At 39.3% G+C, this 18,381-nt stretch overlaps 1 protein-coding gene across 1 annotated transcript; it reads left to right on the top strand.

Moving 5' to 3' along the window:
- Positions 1-12,735: 12,735 nt before the first annotated feature.
- LOC127812734 (uncharacterized) lies at positions 12,736-15,092 on the top strand. The gene is made up of 2 exons (XM_052353258.1): positions 12,736-13,095; positions 14,949-15,092. The coding sequence occupies exons 1-2, from the start codon at positions 12,736-12,738 to the stop codon at positions 15,090-15,092; spliced, it is 504 nt and encodes a 167-aa protein (XP_052209218.1).
- The last annotated feature ends 3,289 nt before the right edge of the window (positions 15,093-18,381 follow it).

Genomic DNA, 18,381 nt, shown 5'->3' with positions numbered 1-18,381 from the left:
TTGTTTCGATTGATGAAAAATGGGAAGTAGACTGCAAAGCGATGTTTGAGGCAGTTGAAATCCATCAAGAGATGGACATCGTTACGGTAGCCATGACCAACGACCAGTGGTGCGATTTGGCGGCAGGCCAAAGTGGCATCAGTGATGAATATCCTCAGGAGTGAGAGGATTAGTAGCCTAAGCGAAATCTCGAGATGGGAATATTCCGAGGAAGGGTGTGCAGCAACTAGGCTATGAGAGTCTCGAGTATGGGAGTTTGGTGATTAGCTTGAGAATGTGACTATCTTGGGTAGAAGATTAAGGTAAAGTGAATTTCGAGGACAAAATTCTTTAAGGGGGGTGGAATGTAATACCACGTATTACATGGTATTGGAAAATAAATAATTTTTGATTATTTTGAAAAGACCTCGGGTGGTTCGGGAAATCCAAGGGTCGGTTTCGAGAAATTAATTAATAAAATTATCATATCGACGGTAGGGAGTGCCCCGGGACTTGGATGTCCAGGGAAAAGGGCATGAGAATGGTGAGCGTCTCAAGGTGAGGCTAATGATGCTGGAAGCAGTTCGATTGAGAATAATTTTCGGAATAAATTATGTATAAGCTTGAATGGGTGTTAGTATCAAATGGTCGCAGGGGACCTCCGAGAAGCTGAGGGGACTCTAGGGGTGGTCTGAGTTTGCGAGTAAGGCAACCCTGAAGTATTTTCGGGTGGAATGAAGGTCCCGTACAGAAGTAGGGACGAAATCAATATTTCTGAGTAAAAGTCGGTTATTAATTTTTGAGAAATCAAGAGTTTGGTGGCTTGATGTTAATAATTTAAAGCTTGGAGGGCCCAAGTGTAATTAGTAGATCTCCAAGTGGAATTATTAAAAACCCTCAAGTGATATTATTGAGAAATTGAGGGGTTAAATGTGTAATTTATGTATATATATATGGGAAATTTGCAAAACTAGGACTCCTCGTACTAAAATTTGCGAAAAAATAGGACACTTTGAAAATCTTTGCAAAACTAGGACTTTTGAACTTTTACCGGACAAAAATGCCCCTACTTTTAATAACCCCGCTATAAGATCCTGTCTTATGGTCTTCTCTTCTGTCACTTACATTCTGACTCGGCCGCCGTCAATCTCTCACACTCGTCTTTCTCAAAGCCATTGTTGTTGTTATTCACTTGCCAAAGTGTTGCTGCTTCTTCATCAAACGTCTTATTCGCGCCCATTGTTATTATTCCTTAAGCGTTGTTGCGTTCGCACATCAATCGACTTCTCTTGATCTAGGTATTTAGTTATTTTCCAATCTTCGACAAGATAGTTTATCCTCTTTTCCAAAGTTATGAGTGAAAAATTATGCATTTCACTAGTTTGGACATATATCGGTTGATATATCGGTAATTTACGTCATGACATATTTCAACCGATATAAGTTTAAACACATAAGCATCATGAAAATGATATATCGGTTTCATTATCGGTTGAAGTCTTATGTTAACTGATATATATTAACCAATATGACCTCTCACAACTGACATTTAGAAACCGATATACGTTAGGAAAACCGATATGTTTTAAATTTCTTTTAATTTAGAAATTGTTTCAATGTATGTTATAGGAATGGAAGCTCGAAGACCTGTCTTTGTTGTTGTGATGTATGGAGGTCAGTGGCAATATGATGTTGATGCGAAAGAATATAAATACATGACCGAAGAATGTGGGTCGGTTCTACGTGTGGAACCAAATTGCACATTCGACCAACTAGTAAGTTCCCTATACAGCAAGTTCAATGTTAGTACGGCTGAGAAGTTAGTTGTGCTGAAGTACAAGTATAAGCACTCGGTTCTATCCGCACTTCCATTGGAGATACGTAATGATATAGATGTTGAGTGCTTTCTATTGGAATGCTCTCGGATAGAGTCCAGAAGCCCATTGTGTGTTGATTTTGTGGATAGATTACTACTGTAGACACAACCTAAGGAAGTGGTTGCAGAGAATTCTCCTGTGACACGCTTGGGCAACGATAGTCCAACATCGTTGAAAGACGAGGTTAATCGCAATGATGCTTTGGATGGAAATGGTTATGAAGATGTTAAACGGGATGATGCTGGACATGGTGTTGAAGATGTTAATTGGGATGATGCTGGACATGGGGTTGAAGATGTATTCAATACTGATGATGCTGAAAATTTGTACATTATCAATGTAGATTCACGGGATTGTGCTGAGCAGCCTACTTTTCTCCCATCTTCAATATTATCAAGGATTAGTGCGAGAACAACATCGACTATGTCAGATGTTGAGTTGAGCGAAATTTTTTCGTCAAAATTAGAATTGCATCAACGGATGAGTTTGTTGGCTTTGAAGAATAATTACGAATACAAAGTGGTCAAGTCAACTAAGAAGCTAGTTTACATAAAATGTAAGCACGGTGATTGTAAATGGCGGTTGAGGGAAGCCATGCTTGGCACTTCTTTTGGTTAGACAGTTAGGAAATATGTAAATACTCATTCATGTTCATCTTCAATAATGCGTTGCGATCATTGTCAGGCGAAGAGCAGAATAATTGGTTCTTATATAAAAACCAGTTTCGAGGACGTTAAGCGTATTTATAAGCCTAAGAACATTGTCCACGATATTCGTAAGGACTTTGGGGTCAACATAAGTTATGAAAAGGCATGGAGATCACGGGAAAAGGCTTTGGGCATGATCAGGGAGGGTGCGGAGGAATCATTCCAGTTGCTTCCATCTTATCTGTACATGTTGAAGTTAAATAACCCCAGGACTATTGCAGAATTCGAGAGTGACAGTGGAAACAGATTCAAGTACCTTTTTATGGCCATTGGTGCATGCCTTGCTGGATTTCGTAGCAAGATGCGACCTGTCATTGCAGTCGATGCTTATTTCCTTAAGGGCAAGTATCTTGGTAGTTTGTTTGTTGCCACGTGCAAAGACGGTAACAATCATGTTTATCCTATAGCGTGGGGAGTTTGAGATTCTGAGAATGATGCCTCATGGGAATGATTCTTCAATAAATTATGCTCTGCACTTGGTGATGATATACCTGATTTGGTATTTGTGTCTGACTGGCACAAGAGCATCCATAAGGCAGTCACGACTGTGTTCCCTAACTCGTTGCATGTTTCATGTATATATCATATTGGCCTAAATGTAAAGGCTAAATTCAAAAAGGAAAATGTGTATGCTCTTTTCTACAAGGCTGCTAAGGCATATCGACAATTAGAATTTAATGAATACTTTATTAAGCTCGAGCGATATGCTCCAGCCATCAGTGCTTATCTTAGAGAGGCTGGTTTCAATCATTGGGCACATGCATATTCAGATGGCAAAAGGTTTGATATAATGACCACAAACATTGCGAAATGCCTCAATGCAGCTCTGGCAGATGCGCGTAAATTATCGATTCAATGTTTGATGGAGTATATCAAGAATATGCTGCAACAATGGTTTTATGAGAGACGGGCTGATGCTAGTAAAATGGGTGGATATATAACAGGTCGGGCTGAGGGAGAAATAACCAAAAGATTGGTATTATCCCAGTATTGGCGTCAAGAACCGGTTGATATGTATAGATTCAATGTTCATGATGGTCACTTTGGGGGTATTGTCGACTTGAAGGCGAAAACTTGCACTTGTAGAGTGTTTGATTTCGACAAATTGCCATGTGGTCATGCCCTGGCTGCTACACGTTCACGCAATATTGACCCATACACTTTGTGCTCCTCATACTACCAAACAGAAGCTCTACTGTGTGCCTATGTCGATCCGATAATGCCTATGGGTAGCCAAGCCGACTAGACCGTGCCAGTGGAAATTGAGTCTATTAAATTGCTACCACTGGCAAGTAGACGCAAATGTGGAAGACGTCAGATTTGTCGAATTCCTTCACCCGGTGAAGAGAAGAGGAGGGTAAAATGCAGTCGTTGTGGTCTAATTGGTCACAATCGCGAAACTTGCTCTAATCCAATAACTTTGTTGTCATAAATGTTTAACATACATTTAGTAATTAAACATTTAAAAGGCCAATCTTTTAATAATAAAAACAATGTAACAAGTACCATTATAGTATTTGTTGAATTCCTTGTCTTATGGAATTGATATCGATTAATACATATCAGTTACTTAACCGATGTGTGTTAGCCGATGAAAAATTAGGAAGAGGATATCGGAAAAAGGGTATCGGTTTCAAACCGATGAAACATAACCGATGTATCTGTGGAAATATTATCCACATAATACATTGCAAACCAATGATAGCACATATAAAGGATGTCTTACAGGTCGCCAAACTTGCTGTAATCCAGTAATTTTGAAAGTTAAGAAATTAGTTATAGGGCAAACAATATCGGTGAATTCATATCGGTTAAATAACCGATGTGTGTTAACCGATTAATACTGAGGAAGTCGACCTCGATCAAATTGTATCAGTTTATATCCGATGAATTAGAACAGATATAATTATAAAGGACACCTGTAACTGAGACCATTTCCTCTAATAGGAAGATATCAAACTAATAAGGACATTATGGATGCATATTAACAATTAAAACATATATATTGGTACGATAAAATTTACAATATTACTAAGATTATATATACATTACAATAGTTTATTTTTTCTTTCTGTTCTTGGGATCTTTGGGAGCTTCTTCATATTCTTTATCAAGCTCGGCTACAAAATCCAGTGCATCCGATACTGCAAAAGCATAAAGATCCACAGCCATATGAGATTTGTAAAGTTCATCATTCTCCTGGGTCATCTCGTTTATTGAGACATTGAGGGCCATGAATTCCATCCATTTGAGAACAAATATCCCACAATCACCACCCCTGCCAATTGTAAGCAAATAACATTTATAGCCATCATAATAAAAAAAACTCCAAATAAACAATGTGCTGAATAACCTTAACCTTACCCAATTTGCTGAGGACCTTTTTGAACCTTGAAGCCCATTTAGGCTTCAACTTAAATCCAGGTGTTAACACGTCGTAATTACAATCTTTTAGAAGCTTTGGAACCATATGTACAAGATACTCGAACTTAGTTTTGTAGTTTTTTGGTGTGGTCAAGGTATATACATGAACACATTGAACCGCGAAATCCAGCGCTACCAAAACCCAATGTTTATCATCTACATTTGCAGGGTATAGCACGGCCTCAACATTTAAGAATCCGTTGGTATCTGTTGTCTCTCCCCAAAAATATTGGCAAGGAATATCATGCTCCGTGAAGTTTCCCCACTTTCCTGGCTTCAATTGATCCCACGCACTCTTCAATAATTGTTGTGTGCGGTCAAAATCACAAATGATTAGTTATTTTGAGAAGAAGTAAATTCCAGTCCAGATAATATATATGGTTACGACACTTACACTAAATGTGCTTGGAACCAATGCTAATTTTGTATTGGTTGTCTTTGATTGTTTCATTCTTTTATTCAGCATGTACACGTAGCTATCCATGTGCTGCAAAGACTTAAACAAAAAAGATCATAAGCAAACACAGTTATAAATATCGGTTCGTAACTTATATACGAAATCGATACATGACAATGTATATATATCGGCTATATATATTAGTTCAAGATCGATATAGGAAACCGACTAATTAACATATAACTGATAAAGTGTAATCGACGTATCTATACAGCAAAGGATACACGTAGGTAAGTCTCGGCTCTTAATAGATAATTATAACCCGATGTCATACACAACAGAACATATATAGTTAGATAATGACTTACATCAGATCAAAGCCATTGGTCTTTTTTTGATAGGATCTCAAAAAATTCCTTATCCATATAACAGCAGGAAGCTTTGATAATTCCTGTTGTATTTGGATCATTGAGAAATTTATGTAAGTCCTCCACCCAATCACCACTTGGAGCACTTATGGGTTTGAGATTCAGCTTTGGAAGTTTGGAGGTGAATGATGTTACTCCTGAGTCCTCCTCCTTATTTCCCTCGGGGGGATTCATAATTGATTCGATGGCTTTTCTTTTGTGCCCCATCTGCACATCCATTGTAATACCCCAGAATTTAATATAAAGCTTGGATGTTGCAATAAAATGTTTCAAATGGAGTTTAGAGCTAAAGTGTAAACAGAAACGGTTTTAGGGCATTAAACTGAACCCGAGTGCAAATATCACAACTTGTAAAAGGGATAGATTATTTCCAACAAAAAGAATGAATGCAATAATGATTCGTTATCTTAGAAGCCTTGTGTTGGAGAGATAGGATTGGTTTGAGAATTTTTTCCCTAAAGTCTTATGATTATAATGATTGGTTTTTACCCTAAATGTCTAAACTTGGAAGACTAGGATTGGCTAGGATTTACTTGCAAAGGAAGAAGATGATAGAGCTTATCTTGAAGGTGTATTTGGAGGCCTAGGATTGGAAGGCATGGAGGCTTGCATTGGAAGATGGTATCAAAGGAGGAAAATTTCAAAGTTGTAATAATTGCTAGGGTAGAAAAAAGGGGTTAACTTGGAGGCTAAGAGAAATCTTGAAAATTTGGGATTGAAAGGCTATAAAAAAAGGAGGAGGAGAGGCCACGTGAAGCTAAAGTGCAAGAAAGAAAATAAGGAAAGAAAGAAAACCAAAGAAAAAGCAAAGAAGAAAGGATAGAGAATAGGTTCAAACGGGAGGTGAATCGGGGTTAAAATGAATAAGATATAGCCGTTTTAATTTCTGGTGCAGAATCCGTAAGAAGCAAGGAGACGGCGCATGGATCACACACGCCAACTGCTGCTACTTGTGGCCGCGCGTGGAAGGGTATTTTCCTTTGTAATTTTATGTTTTTGCTTCTTACATCAATTTCTATGATTATATGTAAAAATATTTTGATTTGGTGACTCGAACTATATGAAACTACAGCTAAACTGGGCTAAAATTCGTATAAACAGTGAATCGTCAAGACCTACAGCAAGTGTGAGCGGTTTCTTGCATTATTTGTGCTTCATATTGATCATTTCTTAAATCATTTATGTTGGATGTGGACCTGCTCACTTGCTTTCTTTGTTTAGCATGTTACTTTACTTGTTTCATCACTTCATGGCATGTGGTTGTTTGTGGCAAGCTAGTGGCCGCCATGAGTGGTTCTTGGAGTCACATATGCGTGTTTGAGGTGAGCATGGCGTGCGCGTGGGTGATTGCAACACCCTGGCATGGCTTCCACAAAGGGGGTTCCATTTTGCATGCTTGCATTTCATACATAATCTATTTCTTTCTTAAAACCATCTCACTTAGATTCATGTGATCTAACTTGGGTTGATGCCCCTAGAACGTTTCGCGTTCCAAGTATGTTTGGTATGTTAGGAGCTAGGGAGGACAGCGAGGCAAATGGAAAAGAATCTATGGTCGTTTAATACTTTTCTGTTGTTTTATGTAATCCTATTCATAAGTGTTGTAATTATTCAGAGATTATACTTCCTTTTCTTATGTCAGACTTAAACTCTATCCAATGAAAGGCTTGTACATATTTAGTTTGTATGGGAAACCTTTTCAAACTTTCTGGCAGGTTCGATCCATGTTTTTCGCTGCTTAGGGTTTCCTAACACCTCTTAGGCGATTAGGTGTATACCCCGTGATACTTGAGTCGAGGAGGTGTTACAGTGGTATCAGAGCAAGATTATTATGGTTTTGGATAAGATATGATTTGACTGACATTGAGGTTTTGGTGTGTGATAGGATATGGACCCCAACGAAATAGAAAACCAATGCCAAAGGGTTATTATGGGATGGTGGACTACGGTGCTTCAGGGGCGCGTTATGCAACCTGTTGATGCTCTAGGAAATTTCCTTGACATAGTTGTTCCCGTCATACAGCAAGTCCCACCAGGCCTAGTACTCCCATATATAGTAGAACTCCAGTTGGGTTACTTGGTGTCCATACTAACCCCAGAAATGCAGGGATTGGGTCATCAACTTTTGGAGCGAGCTATTTACCTTGACATCGAGACCTTTGTGGACTATTTTCTTGAGGCAGAACAAAACCAAGGAATTGGAGACATGTTGGTAGACGTGGATGATCTTGTAGATTTTCCTGAGGAGAGGGAACTCACGCCTCCCACTACATCAGAGTTTGAGGAGGAGTAGTCTACCATGAGTTAGGAAATTTTGTGGGTTATAGAATGTATGATAGAGGCTAAATCGGATATGATGTATTATACTAATGATGGTAGGATAGGCGTAGTACTTACCCCTTACTTGTGGGAATTTTGGATTGTATGAAAAATAGTATAGCAAACTCAGATGGCATAGGTAAGACTCTAGTAGCGGTGTTTAACAAGGATGTAACAAAATAGTAGTAGTACATGTGTATAACCAGGATGTAATGAGTTAGTAGTGGTATAAAATATGATGGTCTAATGTAAAGTGTAGTAGTACTGTGTAAATGGACATGCACAGAGTATCTAGACCCTTTAGGATTTTGGAAAAGATTAGAGATGGAAAAAAAATTGAGTGTTAAGAAGGATAGAGTTTGAGAAAGACCTCGCAGTCTCTCGGAAGGATACAGGTATTCTAAGGACCTAAGGGTATTAGAAAAGTAGTTTGTGAAAAGTGGTTGATCTAACCATAGAGGTAGTGTTATTTTCTTTGAGGATTTTAGAAGCTTTAATTATGATTTGTAAGACAAGTTTAGTTACTTTGTTTAATGGGTTCAAGCATGTGATCCTTAAATGTCGTTCTTATAAACTTTGTGGTTGTTTCAGATGGTGAACACTTGACGGTCCCAAACTCTTAGACGAAGGGGTGGCAACCAGGAAGAGGAGACACGATGTCCCTAGGAAGAGAGAGAAGAGTTATCTCAGGAAAATTCTTCTCAAGGTGGAGGTCAGGGAAGTGGGGATCGTATAGATCGGGTGGAGTGAGTTCTGGAGCACATGGTCACATATATGCAAGGGACTCAACCACCGGGTCAAAGTATTCCTCAGGTGCCGGATGCCATTAACCGGTTCCAACGATTAAGTCCCCATGTTTTTCGAGGAAGGTTAAGCGCTGACCCGAGTGAAAGTGAGTATTAGATAGAACAACTAGAGAAGATTTTTGATTTCATTGGATGTGGGGAAGGGGAGAAGGTAGTTTGTGCCACTTTCATGCTCTGAGATGAGGCGGACCAATGGTGGCGAACAATGCAAAGGACTTTACCTGGCCCTATAAGACAAGATATGCCAGTTTTCACATGGACTCAGTTTAAGGAATTATTTTACACTAAGTATTTCCCTTTATGCAAAAAGTTGGAAAAGAGCCGAGAATTTATGAATTTGAAACAAACTGGGGATATGTCAGTCACCCAGTATGAAGATAGCTTTTCTCAGTTAATTAAATACATGCATGTTTATAATTTGGATGAAGAGGCAAAATCTCATAAATTTCTTGGTGGGCTAAGACTTGAGATACAGCTGGCATTGTGTTCCTTAGGGGCTCGTACTTATGCAGAGGTTGTTATGCAAGCTTTAACGGTTGAAAGTAAACTTGTTCGAATGAATACTTTAAAGGTAGAAGTGTAGGAACCCGAGGACAAGAACGTGGGAAGGAAGCATCACTTAGGAGTCCGAGGAGGAAACTTTAAGCCTAAGAGTAGGTGTCCCAAGTGTTAGAATTTCATCCTAGGAGGGTGTGCCAGAGCCGGACTCAAGGATGCTATTCATGTGGAAGGAGTGACCACTTGGCCCGTGATTGTCCCAAGGGACCTAAGTGTTTCAACTGTTAGAAGATCGGTCATCTTTCAAAGGACTGTCCACAGAGGAAGCAAGTCGATCAAGTGGGAGTAGGCAGGGAGGCCAAGAACAGTGACGAGGCTGGGTGTATCATCTGACGAGGGAGGATGCCAACGCAAGCCCGTCGGTCATACAAGGTACACTGATCTTTCTCAATACACCAGTGCGAGTGTTAATTGATCCTGGATCAACACATTCATTCATTTCACATGCGTTGATACAAAGTTTGAATTTGGAATTGGAGGATTTGGTGTGTTCTATGCTTGTGGCTACTCCTTTAGGGAAACAAGTGAAAACTAGCACGGGGTGATAGTGAATTTGCACTTGAACTCATGTCATTAGAAATCCAAGATTTTGATATAATCCTTGGAATGGATTTTCTGTCCAAATATAAGGCCTGAATTGATTGTCAGACAAAAACAGTAGAACTTCAAAATAACCAAGGAATTTGGGAAACAATTCGGGGACAAGAGAGTGATAAAAAGATTAAGTGGATCACGGCCCTCAAAGCTATCAAAATGCTTGAGAATGGAGCCTATGGGTATTTGGCGGGGTTGCAAATAGAAAATAAGAAAGTGGAACTTGAGAAGACACCGGTAGTTAATGAATTTTCTGATGTGTTTCCCGAAGACTTACCTAGGTTACCTCCTCAACGGGAAATTGAATTTTCTATAGAAGTTGTACTAGGAACAAATCCCATATCCATATCCCTGTATAGAATGGCCTTAGTAGAACTAAAAGAGCTCAGAAGTCAGTTGCAGGACCTTTTGGACTAGGGATTTATTCAACCCAGTACCTCACCCTGGGGAGCACCTGTGTTATTTGTTAAAAAGAAAGACGAAAGTCTGAGGATATGTATTGATTATAGGCAGCTAAACAAAGTGATTATCAAAAATAAGTATCCCCTACCTAGGATTGATGAATTGTTTGATCAGTTGCAGGGTGCTAAAATATTTTCCAAAATTGATTTGAGGTCTAGTTATTATCAGTTAAGGATTAAGAAGGAGGATATTCCAAAGACTGCCTTTAGATCCCGATATGGACATTATGAATACCTAGTGATGCCTTTTGGATTAACTAATGCACTTGCTGCCTTTATGGATTTAATGAACCGGGTGTTCAAACCATATTTGGATCAATTTGTAATTGTGTTTATTGATGACATCCTAATTTATTCTGCTAGTAGAGAAGAGCACGAGCAACATTTATGGATTGTCTTGGAAACATTGCGGAAGCACCAGTTATATGCTAAGTTTTCAAAATGTGAGTTTTGGTTAAATCAAGTTGCTTTCCTTGGTCATGTCATATCTGGAAAAGGAATAGCGGTAGATCCCTCAAAGGTCGAAGCAATAAGAAACTAGTCACAACCCAAAACAGTAAATGAGGTACGAAGTTTCTTGGGTTTAGCTGGCTACTATAGAAAATTTGTTGAAGGATTTTCTCGCCTTACTCTACCTTTGACTCAATTAACACGAAAGGGAATTAAATTTGAATGGAATGAGATGTGTGAACATAGCTTTAAGAAACTTAAGGAGAGACTAACCTCTACTCCAGTTTTAGCGATGCCTAATGATACAGGAGGATTTACAGTTTATACTGATGCCTCAAAGACTGGGCTGGGGTGTGTTCTTATGCAGAATGGAAGAGTGATAGCCTATGGGTCTCGGCAGTTGAAAAAGCACAAACAGCATTACCCTACCCATGATCTAGAGCTTGTGGCGGTTGTGTTTGCCTTAAAACTCTGGCGGCATTATTTGTATGGAGAAAAATTTGAGGTCTTCACGGATCATAAAAGCTTGAAGTATCTATTCTCCCAGAGGGACTTGAACATGAGGCAGCAGCGGTGGATGGAATTTTTGAAGGATTATGATTGTTCGCTTCAGTACCATCCTGGGAAGGCAAACGTTGTGGCCGATGCATTGAGCAGAAAAGAGCCTGCCTTGATGGCCAATCTGATGACTCGGCAGTGGGAATTGGTGGAGGCTCTTGGCCAATTGGCGGTAAACGTAATTACTAAAGAAATTTCTATTTTTGTTGCGGGCCTAGTGGTTCATTCTCAACTGTTAGAACAGGTTCAACAAGCCACTAAGGAAGACCCGAGACTGAAACTGTGGGTTGACGACCAAGGGCGGGTCAAGAATCCAAGTTTTAGTTTCTCTTATGGCATACTACGGTTCGCCAACAAAGTTTATGTACCTAGAGTAAGGGAATTGAGGCAAACTATACTAGACGAAGCTCATAGAGCCAAATATACGATTCATCCTGGCACTATGAAAATGTACAGGGAACTGAAAAATGTATATTGGTGGCCAGGAATGAAAAAGGATGTGGCGCGACAAGTGGCTCGGTGTGATACCTATCAAAGAATTAAAATTGAGCACCAAAGACTGGCTGGAAAGTTGCAACCTCTGGAAATTCCAAAGTGGAAGTGGGAGCATATCGCTATGGACTTCGTAACAGGATTGCCAAAAGGACCCTCGAGGAATGACGCAATTTGGGTGATTGTGGACAGACTGACAAAGTCTGCTCTCTTCTTGTCCATGAAGATAAGACAACCTGTTAGCAAACTGGCTCAACTGTACATAAAGGAAATTGTCAAACTACATGGGGTACCAGTCAACATTGTCTCTGATAGAGATCCAAGATTTACCTCTTGATTTTGGAGAAGCTTGCAAGAGCATCTGGGAACACACTTACAGATGAGTACTGCATACCACCCATAAATAGATGGCCAGTTGGAACGAACCATCCAAACCTTGGAATACATGCTGAGGGCATGTGCAATTAACTTCTCAAAGGGATGGGAAGAACATTTGCCTTTAATTGAGTTCGCATATAATAACAGTTTCCATATCAGTGTCGGAATGGCCCCCTACGAAGCTCTCTATGGTAAAAAATGTAGAACTCCACTATGCTGAACGGAAGTAGGAGAAGGGCGAATAACAGGACCTGAAATTGTGCAACAAACAAATGAGAAAATCAAGATAATCCGAGAACTGATCAAAATGGCTCAGAGTAGACAAAAGTCTTATGCGGATCACCGGAGAAGGGACTCGGAGTTTCAACCAGGCGATAAAGTATATTTAAAGATCATACCCTCTCAAGTAATATCCCAAGGAAAGAAGAAAGGGAAGTTGAGCCCTAGATACATCAGACCATATGAGATCTTAGAGGGAGTCGGGATAGTTGCTTATCGTTTGGCATTACCTCTGACAATGTCCAACATACATAATGTTTTCCATGTCTCACGACTTCGAAAACATGAGCCTGATCCTACCCAGAAGATTCCTGTAGAGGCTATCGAGTTACGAGAAGATTTAACCTATCCTGAAGAACCAGTCAAAATTTTGGATACAAAAGAACAAGTGCTAAGGAACAAGACGATACCGTTAGTGAAAATCCTGTGGAGACATCACAACATTGAAGAAGTTACTTGGGAAAGAGAAGAAGAAATTCGGCGAAATTATCCAAACCGCTTTGACTTTATGGAGACTTAAGGAAATTTCAAGGATTAAATTTATTTTAAGGGGGGGAGGATGTAATACCCTAGAATTTAATGTAAATCTTGGATGTTGCAATAAAATGTTTCAAATGGAGTTTAGAGCTAAAGTGTAAACAGAAACGGTTTTAGGGCATTAAACCGAACCCGAGTTCAAATATCACAACTTGTAAAAGGGATAGCTTATTTCCAACAAAATGAATGAATGCAATAATGATTCCTTATCCTAGAAGCCTTGTGTTGGAGAGATAGGATTGGTTTGAGAATTTTTTTCCCTAAAGTCTTATGATTGTAATCATTGGTTTTTACCCTAAAAGTCTAAACTTGGAAGACTAGGATTGGCTAGGATTTGCTTGCAAAGGAAGAAGATGATAGAGCTTATCTTGAAGGTGTATTTGGAGGCCTAGGATTGGAAGGCATGGAGGCTTGCATTGGAAGATAGTATCAAAGGAGGAAAATTTCAAAGTTGTAATAATTGCTATGGTAGAAAAAAGGGGTTAACTTGGAGGCTAAGAGAAATCTTGAAGATTTGGGATTGAAAGGCTATAAAAAGGGGAGGAGGAGAGGCCACATGAAGCTAAAGTGCAAGAAAGAAAACAAGGAAAGAAAGAAAACTAAAGAAAAAGCAAAGAAGAAAGGATAGAGAGACCTAGTCAGAAAATTGAAAAAATAGAAAGGAAATCAAAAAGTTAATCCAATTTTCTTTCCCTAAGGTCGTAGAGAACTGAAAGGGGAGTCCATAGGTTCAAACAGGAGGTGAATCGGGGTTAAAATGAATAAGATATAGCCGTTTTAATTTTTGGTGCAGAATCCGTAAGAAGCAAGGAGACGGCCAGTGCATCACACGCACCAGCCGCTGCTGCGCATGGCCGCGCATGGCCACCCTTCTAGTGGCACGTGAGGGCGCGTGGAAGGGTCTTTTCCTCTTTAATTTTGTGTTTTTTCTTCTTACATCAATTTCTATGATTATATGTAAAAATATCTTGATTTGGTGACCCGAACTGTATGAAACTATAGCTAAACTGAGCTAAAATTCATATAAACGGTGAACCGTCAAGACCAACAATAAGTGTGAGTGGTTTCTTTCATTATTTGTGCTTCATATTGATCATTTCTTGAATCATTTGTGTTGGATGTGGACCTGCTCACTTGCTCTCTTTGTTTTAGCATGTTACTTTACTTGTTTCATCACTTCATGGCATGTGGTTGTTTGTGACAAGCTAGTGGCCGCCATGAGTGGCTCTTGGAGTCACATATGCGTGTTTGAGGTGAGCATGGCATGTGTGGGGGAGATTGTAACACCCTGGCATGGCTTCCACAAGGGGGGTTCCATTTTGCATACTTGCATTTCATACATGATCTATTTCTTTTTTAAAACCATCTCACTTAGATTCATGTCATCTAACTTGGGTTGATGCCCCTGGAATGTTCCGCGTTCCAAGTATGTTTGGTATGTCAGGAGCTAAGGAGGTGAGCGAGGAAAATGGGAAAGAATCTATGGCCGTTTAATACTTTTCTGTTGTTTTATGTAATCCTATTCAGAAGTGTTGTAATTATTCAGAGATTATACTTCATTTTCTTATGTCAGACTTAAACTCTATGATGGTCGGAAACCCCTGACTAGACTTAGCTGGAGGCATTGTGTGTGCGTTAAGAAATCAGACCCAGTAAACTAGTGCATTGTTTTCTATGTTGATGGCTTTGCGTTTGTAATGGTAGGATCTAATCGTGGGAATGTCTGGATGGAGGTGGTTGCTAGCGACTGCTGGCAGCGGCGGTTTCCAGATCCAAGAGGAGCCTTCTGCAGCAAATGGCTTTAACGAAGAAGGAGATGCCATCAAGCTTCAGATCATATCGGTATAATACCAAGGAAACTGTGTTTTAAAATTTCATTAAATCAGTAGTCACCAATTAAACTGTTTTGTGCAAAGCTACTTGATACATTGGATAGAAACCGCTACCATTTTGTCGAGGTCCACCGCCCTAACTAGTTTTAATCGGTTAATACACATCGATTATTTAACCGATATGAATTACCCGATATGAACCGATATCCTTTGACCGATTTCCACTTCCTCAGTTTTCATCGGTTAACACACATCGGTTATGTAACCGATATGTATTCATCAATATTGAATGGAATTAAACCCAATTTCATTGTGAATTAGTTGTTTATGCTTATAATTTCTTCTCTACCATGTATATATTAATTCCCCAGTAATGATATGCATGTGTTTTATGTTTGTTTTAAAAATGTAATTGTGTTATAACTTTGTACTATGCAAATTTTCTGCAAACAATCCACATTAAAGTATGCAGTTAACATACTCTAACGTTAGGCAATGGTCTTGAGAGGAACCTTGCATTGCCATTGCATACCTTACCAAGTGGAAATAATCCTCCAGGTTTTATAGGGTTTGCAGTTAACATGATAAACCTCGGCTTCCAATCATATCCATACAAGCACTACAGTGTGACCATCATAGATGGAGGACAACAGGCAGATTCGCTGAGGAGATATAAGGTGTGGGAGCAAGTTCACTTACAGAATGACTTAGAGATAAGCCTTGTTGCATCGAATTGCCTTGAAAAATGAGATGCCATCAAGCTCCAGATCATGCGAGGTAGTACGCCATGAATGGTGACCGTCCTTCCTGGCATGATCTCTACCGTGATAGCATCTCCTTCTTCAATGCAATTTGCTGCAGAAAAGCTTATCTAAGTCATGCTGGAAGTCAACTTACCCCAGTTATGTAACATGTATATTGCATAATGTATCTTTCAATTAAAAAATATTGTATATGATTCTGATGATAATTTTGGGGTGAAATTCTATTATAGCAGAAGTCAATATCAAACAATGCATGTGTTTACAAGAGCGAATGTCTGTAAATAATGATTGCTTCATTCATATTAGGGTCACATTTCGAAACATGGAGTGTGATAAATGGAATATGCTAAGAACATGGATATAATGGTATTCATACTCTTAAGTGATAATATATATTATTCATAGAAATGTATTTTTTAAATTTTAAAAAATATATAATGGGTAATTCAGATCAGTAGAAATAACTAATGGGTAAGTGTGTGATTACAATTGTTCTTGTATATTCACAACTTAACTAATGGGTATATTCACAACTTAACAATGCACTATTTAACTACCTTGGACTACAATGACACTATTACCCATGCAAATGTATTTATTAAACAACATTAAATCAACTTTGTTAAGAACAATAATCAGGAACACCATTCCAGCCCCCGCTCCTGCGCACGCCCCCGCCCCCTCGAAACACAACCAAAGTTTTCATAGTGGTCTAACTGATTGACGATAATGGCCAGGTTTAATTGAACATTTAAACCAGATGTCCTCTAAAGTAAACCCGGGATGCGAATACCCCGGGTCATCGCCCTGAACTGTGCCATGGTCAACTTCCCTTTGGGTAGACTGCCTTCCGGGAGTCATACCGTGATTATACTCGTGAGTCAAATATTCCGAGTTTAATCGGCATATAAATCCCACTAGCATTTAGTACCCGACAAACTACGAGCTTTATTTCTCGATAACGCCTGGTAGTAAATTCAATGGGGATAATAATTTGATAAAACACGGTATCCAGGTTTAGTCAAGCGATGAAGGCTGGATCTGGTGGAGCAGTCTTCATGGTCCGACGATCACCACACTCATAACCATTTTACACAGCTATGTATATACAAGATAGACATTTCAACATAACATATATATTATGTATCAGCATAATATACATATTACATGTGAGGAAAATACATATACCAACTAGACTTAAATGTCTATACAAATACATATTAATTTTACTAATAACATATACACTCAACTATCAACTACACTGTTATGTCTATACGAAAATATCGCAAACTTCTGGTGGAGAGTAGTCATATCACCCATGGTGTGATTGCTCACCCACTAGTCCTCGGTGTGCCGCAAGATGTCCATAACGTACTTCATAACGTACACTCCGCAAGAGTGCCTGTAGTAGAAAAATTCAAATTCAGTAAAACATTCAATGTCAACAATATTAAATTGAATCCATAATAAATTAATTTAATGTAAATAACTTAAGTACCCGTCGGGTTGCTGCGGCATCGGCACCTTCCCCGGATCAAGAATCTCCAACGCCCATTTTTTGTAAGTAGGTGCAGCTTTGGATAGATGCTCATAATATCTACTGTGCACCAGGAGAATGGGGAGGAGGCTGACCAATGCCTGCATGGCCGTCACCTTGGACTTCCTGCTATCTGCTGACTTCACAAGGGAGTCGTATACAACAACTTTCCCCTCTTTCAGGCAAATATTCGCAAGGACCCAGTGACCATTATTTATATTGCATGGGAGCAACACCTGCATATAATATAATGTTAGATTTTGTAAGGCAGTAACTCCATAAATAAGTTCAAATAACACATACGAAGTCCACTGTTCACCACGGGCGTTCATCATCATCAGTCTGGTCTTGGACAAAATTCAACCAACTATCTGGGACAATCGCCTTACTAGGCACGAACTGCTTCCCAGCATATGTATTGTTCCAGTGCAATACCATAAGTACCTGGATGGAATATATGATCATGGAAAAAATATATATCCAACGAATAAGTAATATAAGATTTCTGTATAGCACTCACAAATAGTGATGAAGACATCAGTGCCTAATTGGTGTCATACACACCACTAGACTGCGTCTTCATTATTCATCGGAGGCAACACATATAACTATCGATGTGTGCCGCCTCTACCTAGTTAGGCGATTCCGCTATGCACGGAAGGTCATTGGGTATTAGATGAACAATGTACCCTGTGTCTTGCCCACAACAACAACGAATTAAGAGTTAGACTGCGCATATGTAAATAGAATTAGCAAGTAAAAAATGATTAAGCCTTTGAATACTCACGCAATCTCTTTATCCGACCGTATGTAATCACAGTAGCCCTCGGGGGGGTTAGGATTATCCTCATCATGTGGGTCCAGGTGGCGATGTGCTACTTCAGCTACTATCTGCATGACCACCTCAGCAGCATCAGTGGGTGATAGATGAAAGTAAAGCAAGATCGCTACAGAGCAAGCAGCGTAGTTCAAAAATTTTGAACTTTACCCCGATCTCGGCGATT

The sequence above is a fragment of the Diospyros lotus genome, chromosome 11 (assembly GCF_014633365.1).
Source record: "Diospyros lotus cultivar Yz01 chromosome 11, ASM1463336v1, whole genome shotgun sequence".
NCBI lineage: Eukaryota > Viridiplantae > Streptophyta > Magnoliopsida > Ericales > Ebenaceae > Diospyros > Diospyros lotus.
This window is presented reverse-complemented; position numbering and strand designations above follow the sequence as displayed.

Excerpts from the sequence above, each read along its gene's own strand:
- LOC127812734 (XM_052353258.1), top strand. The coding sequence starts at position 12,736 with ATGGCTCAGAGTAGACAAAAGTCTTATGCGGATCACCGGAGAAGGGAC. Across the intron at positions 13,096-14,948 it reads TTTTGGATACAAAAGAACAA|GATCTAATCGTGGGAATGTC; the intron begins GTGCTAAGGAAC and ends TTGTAATGGTAG.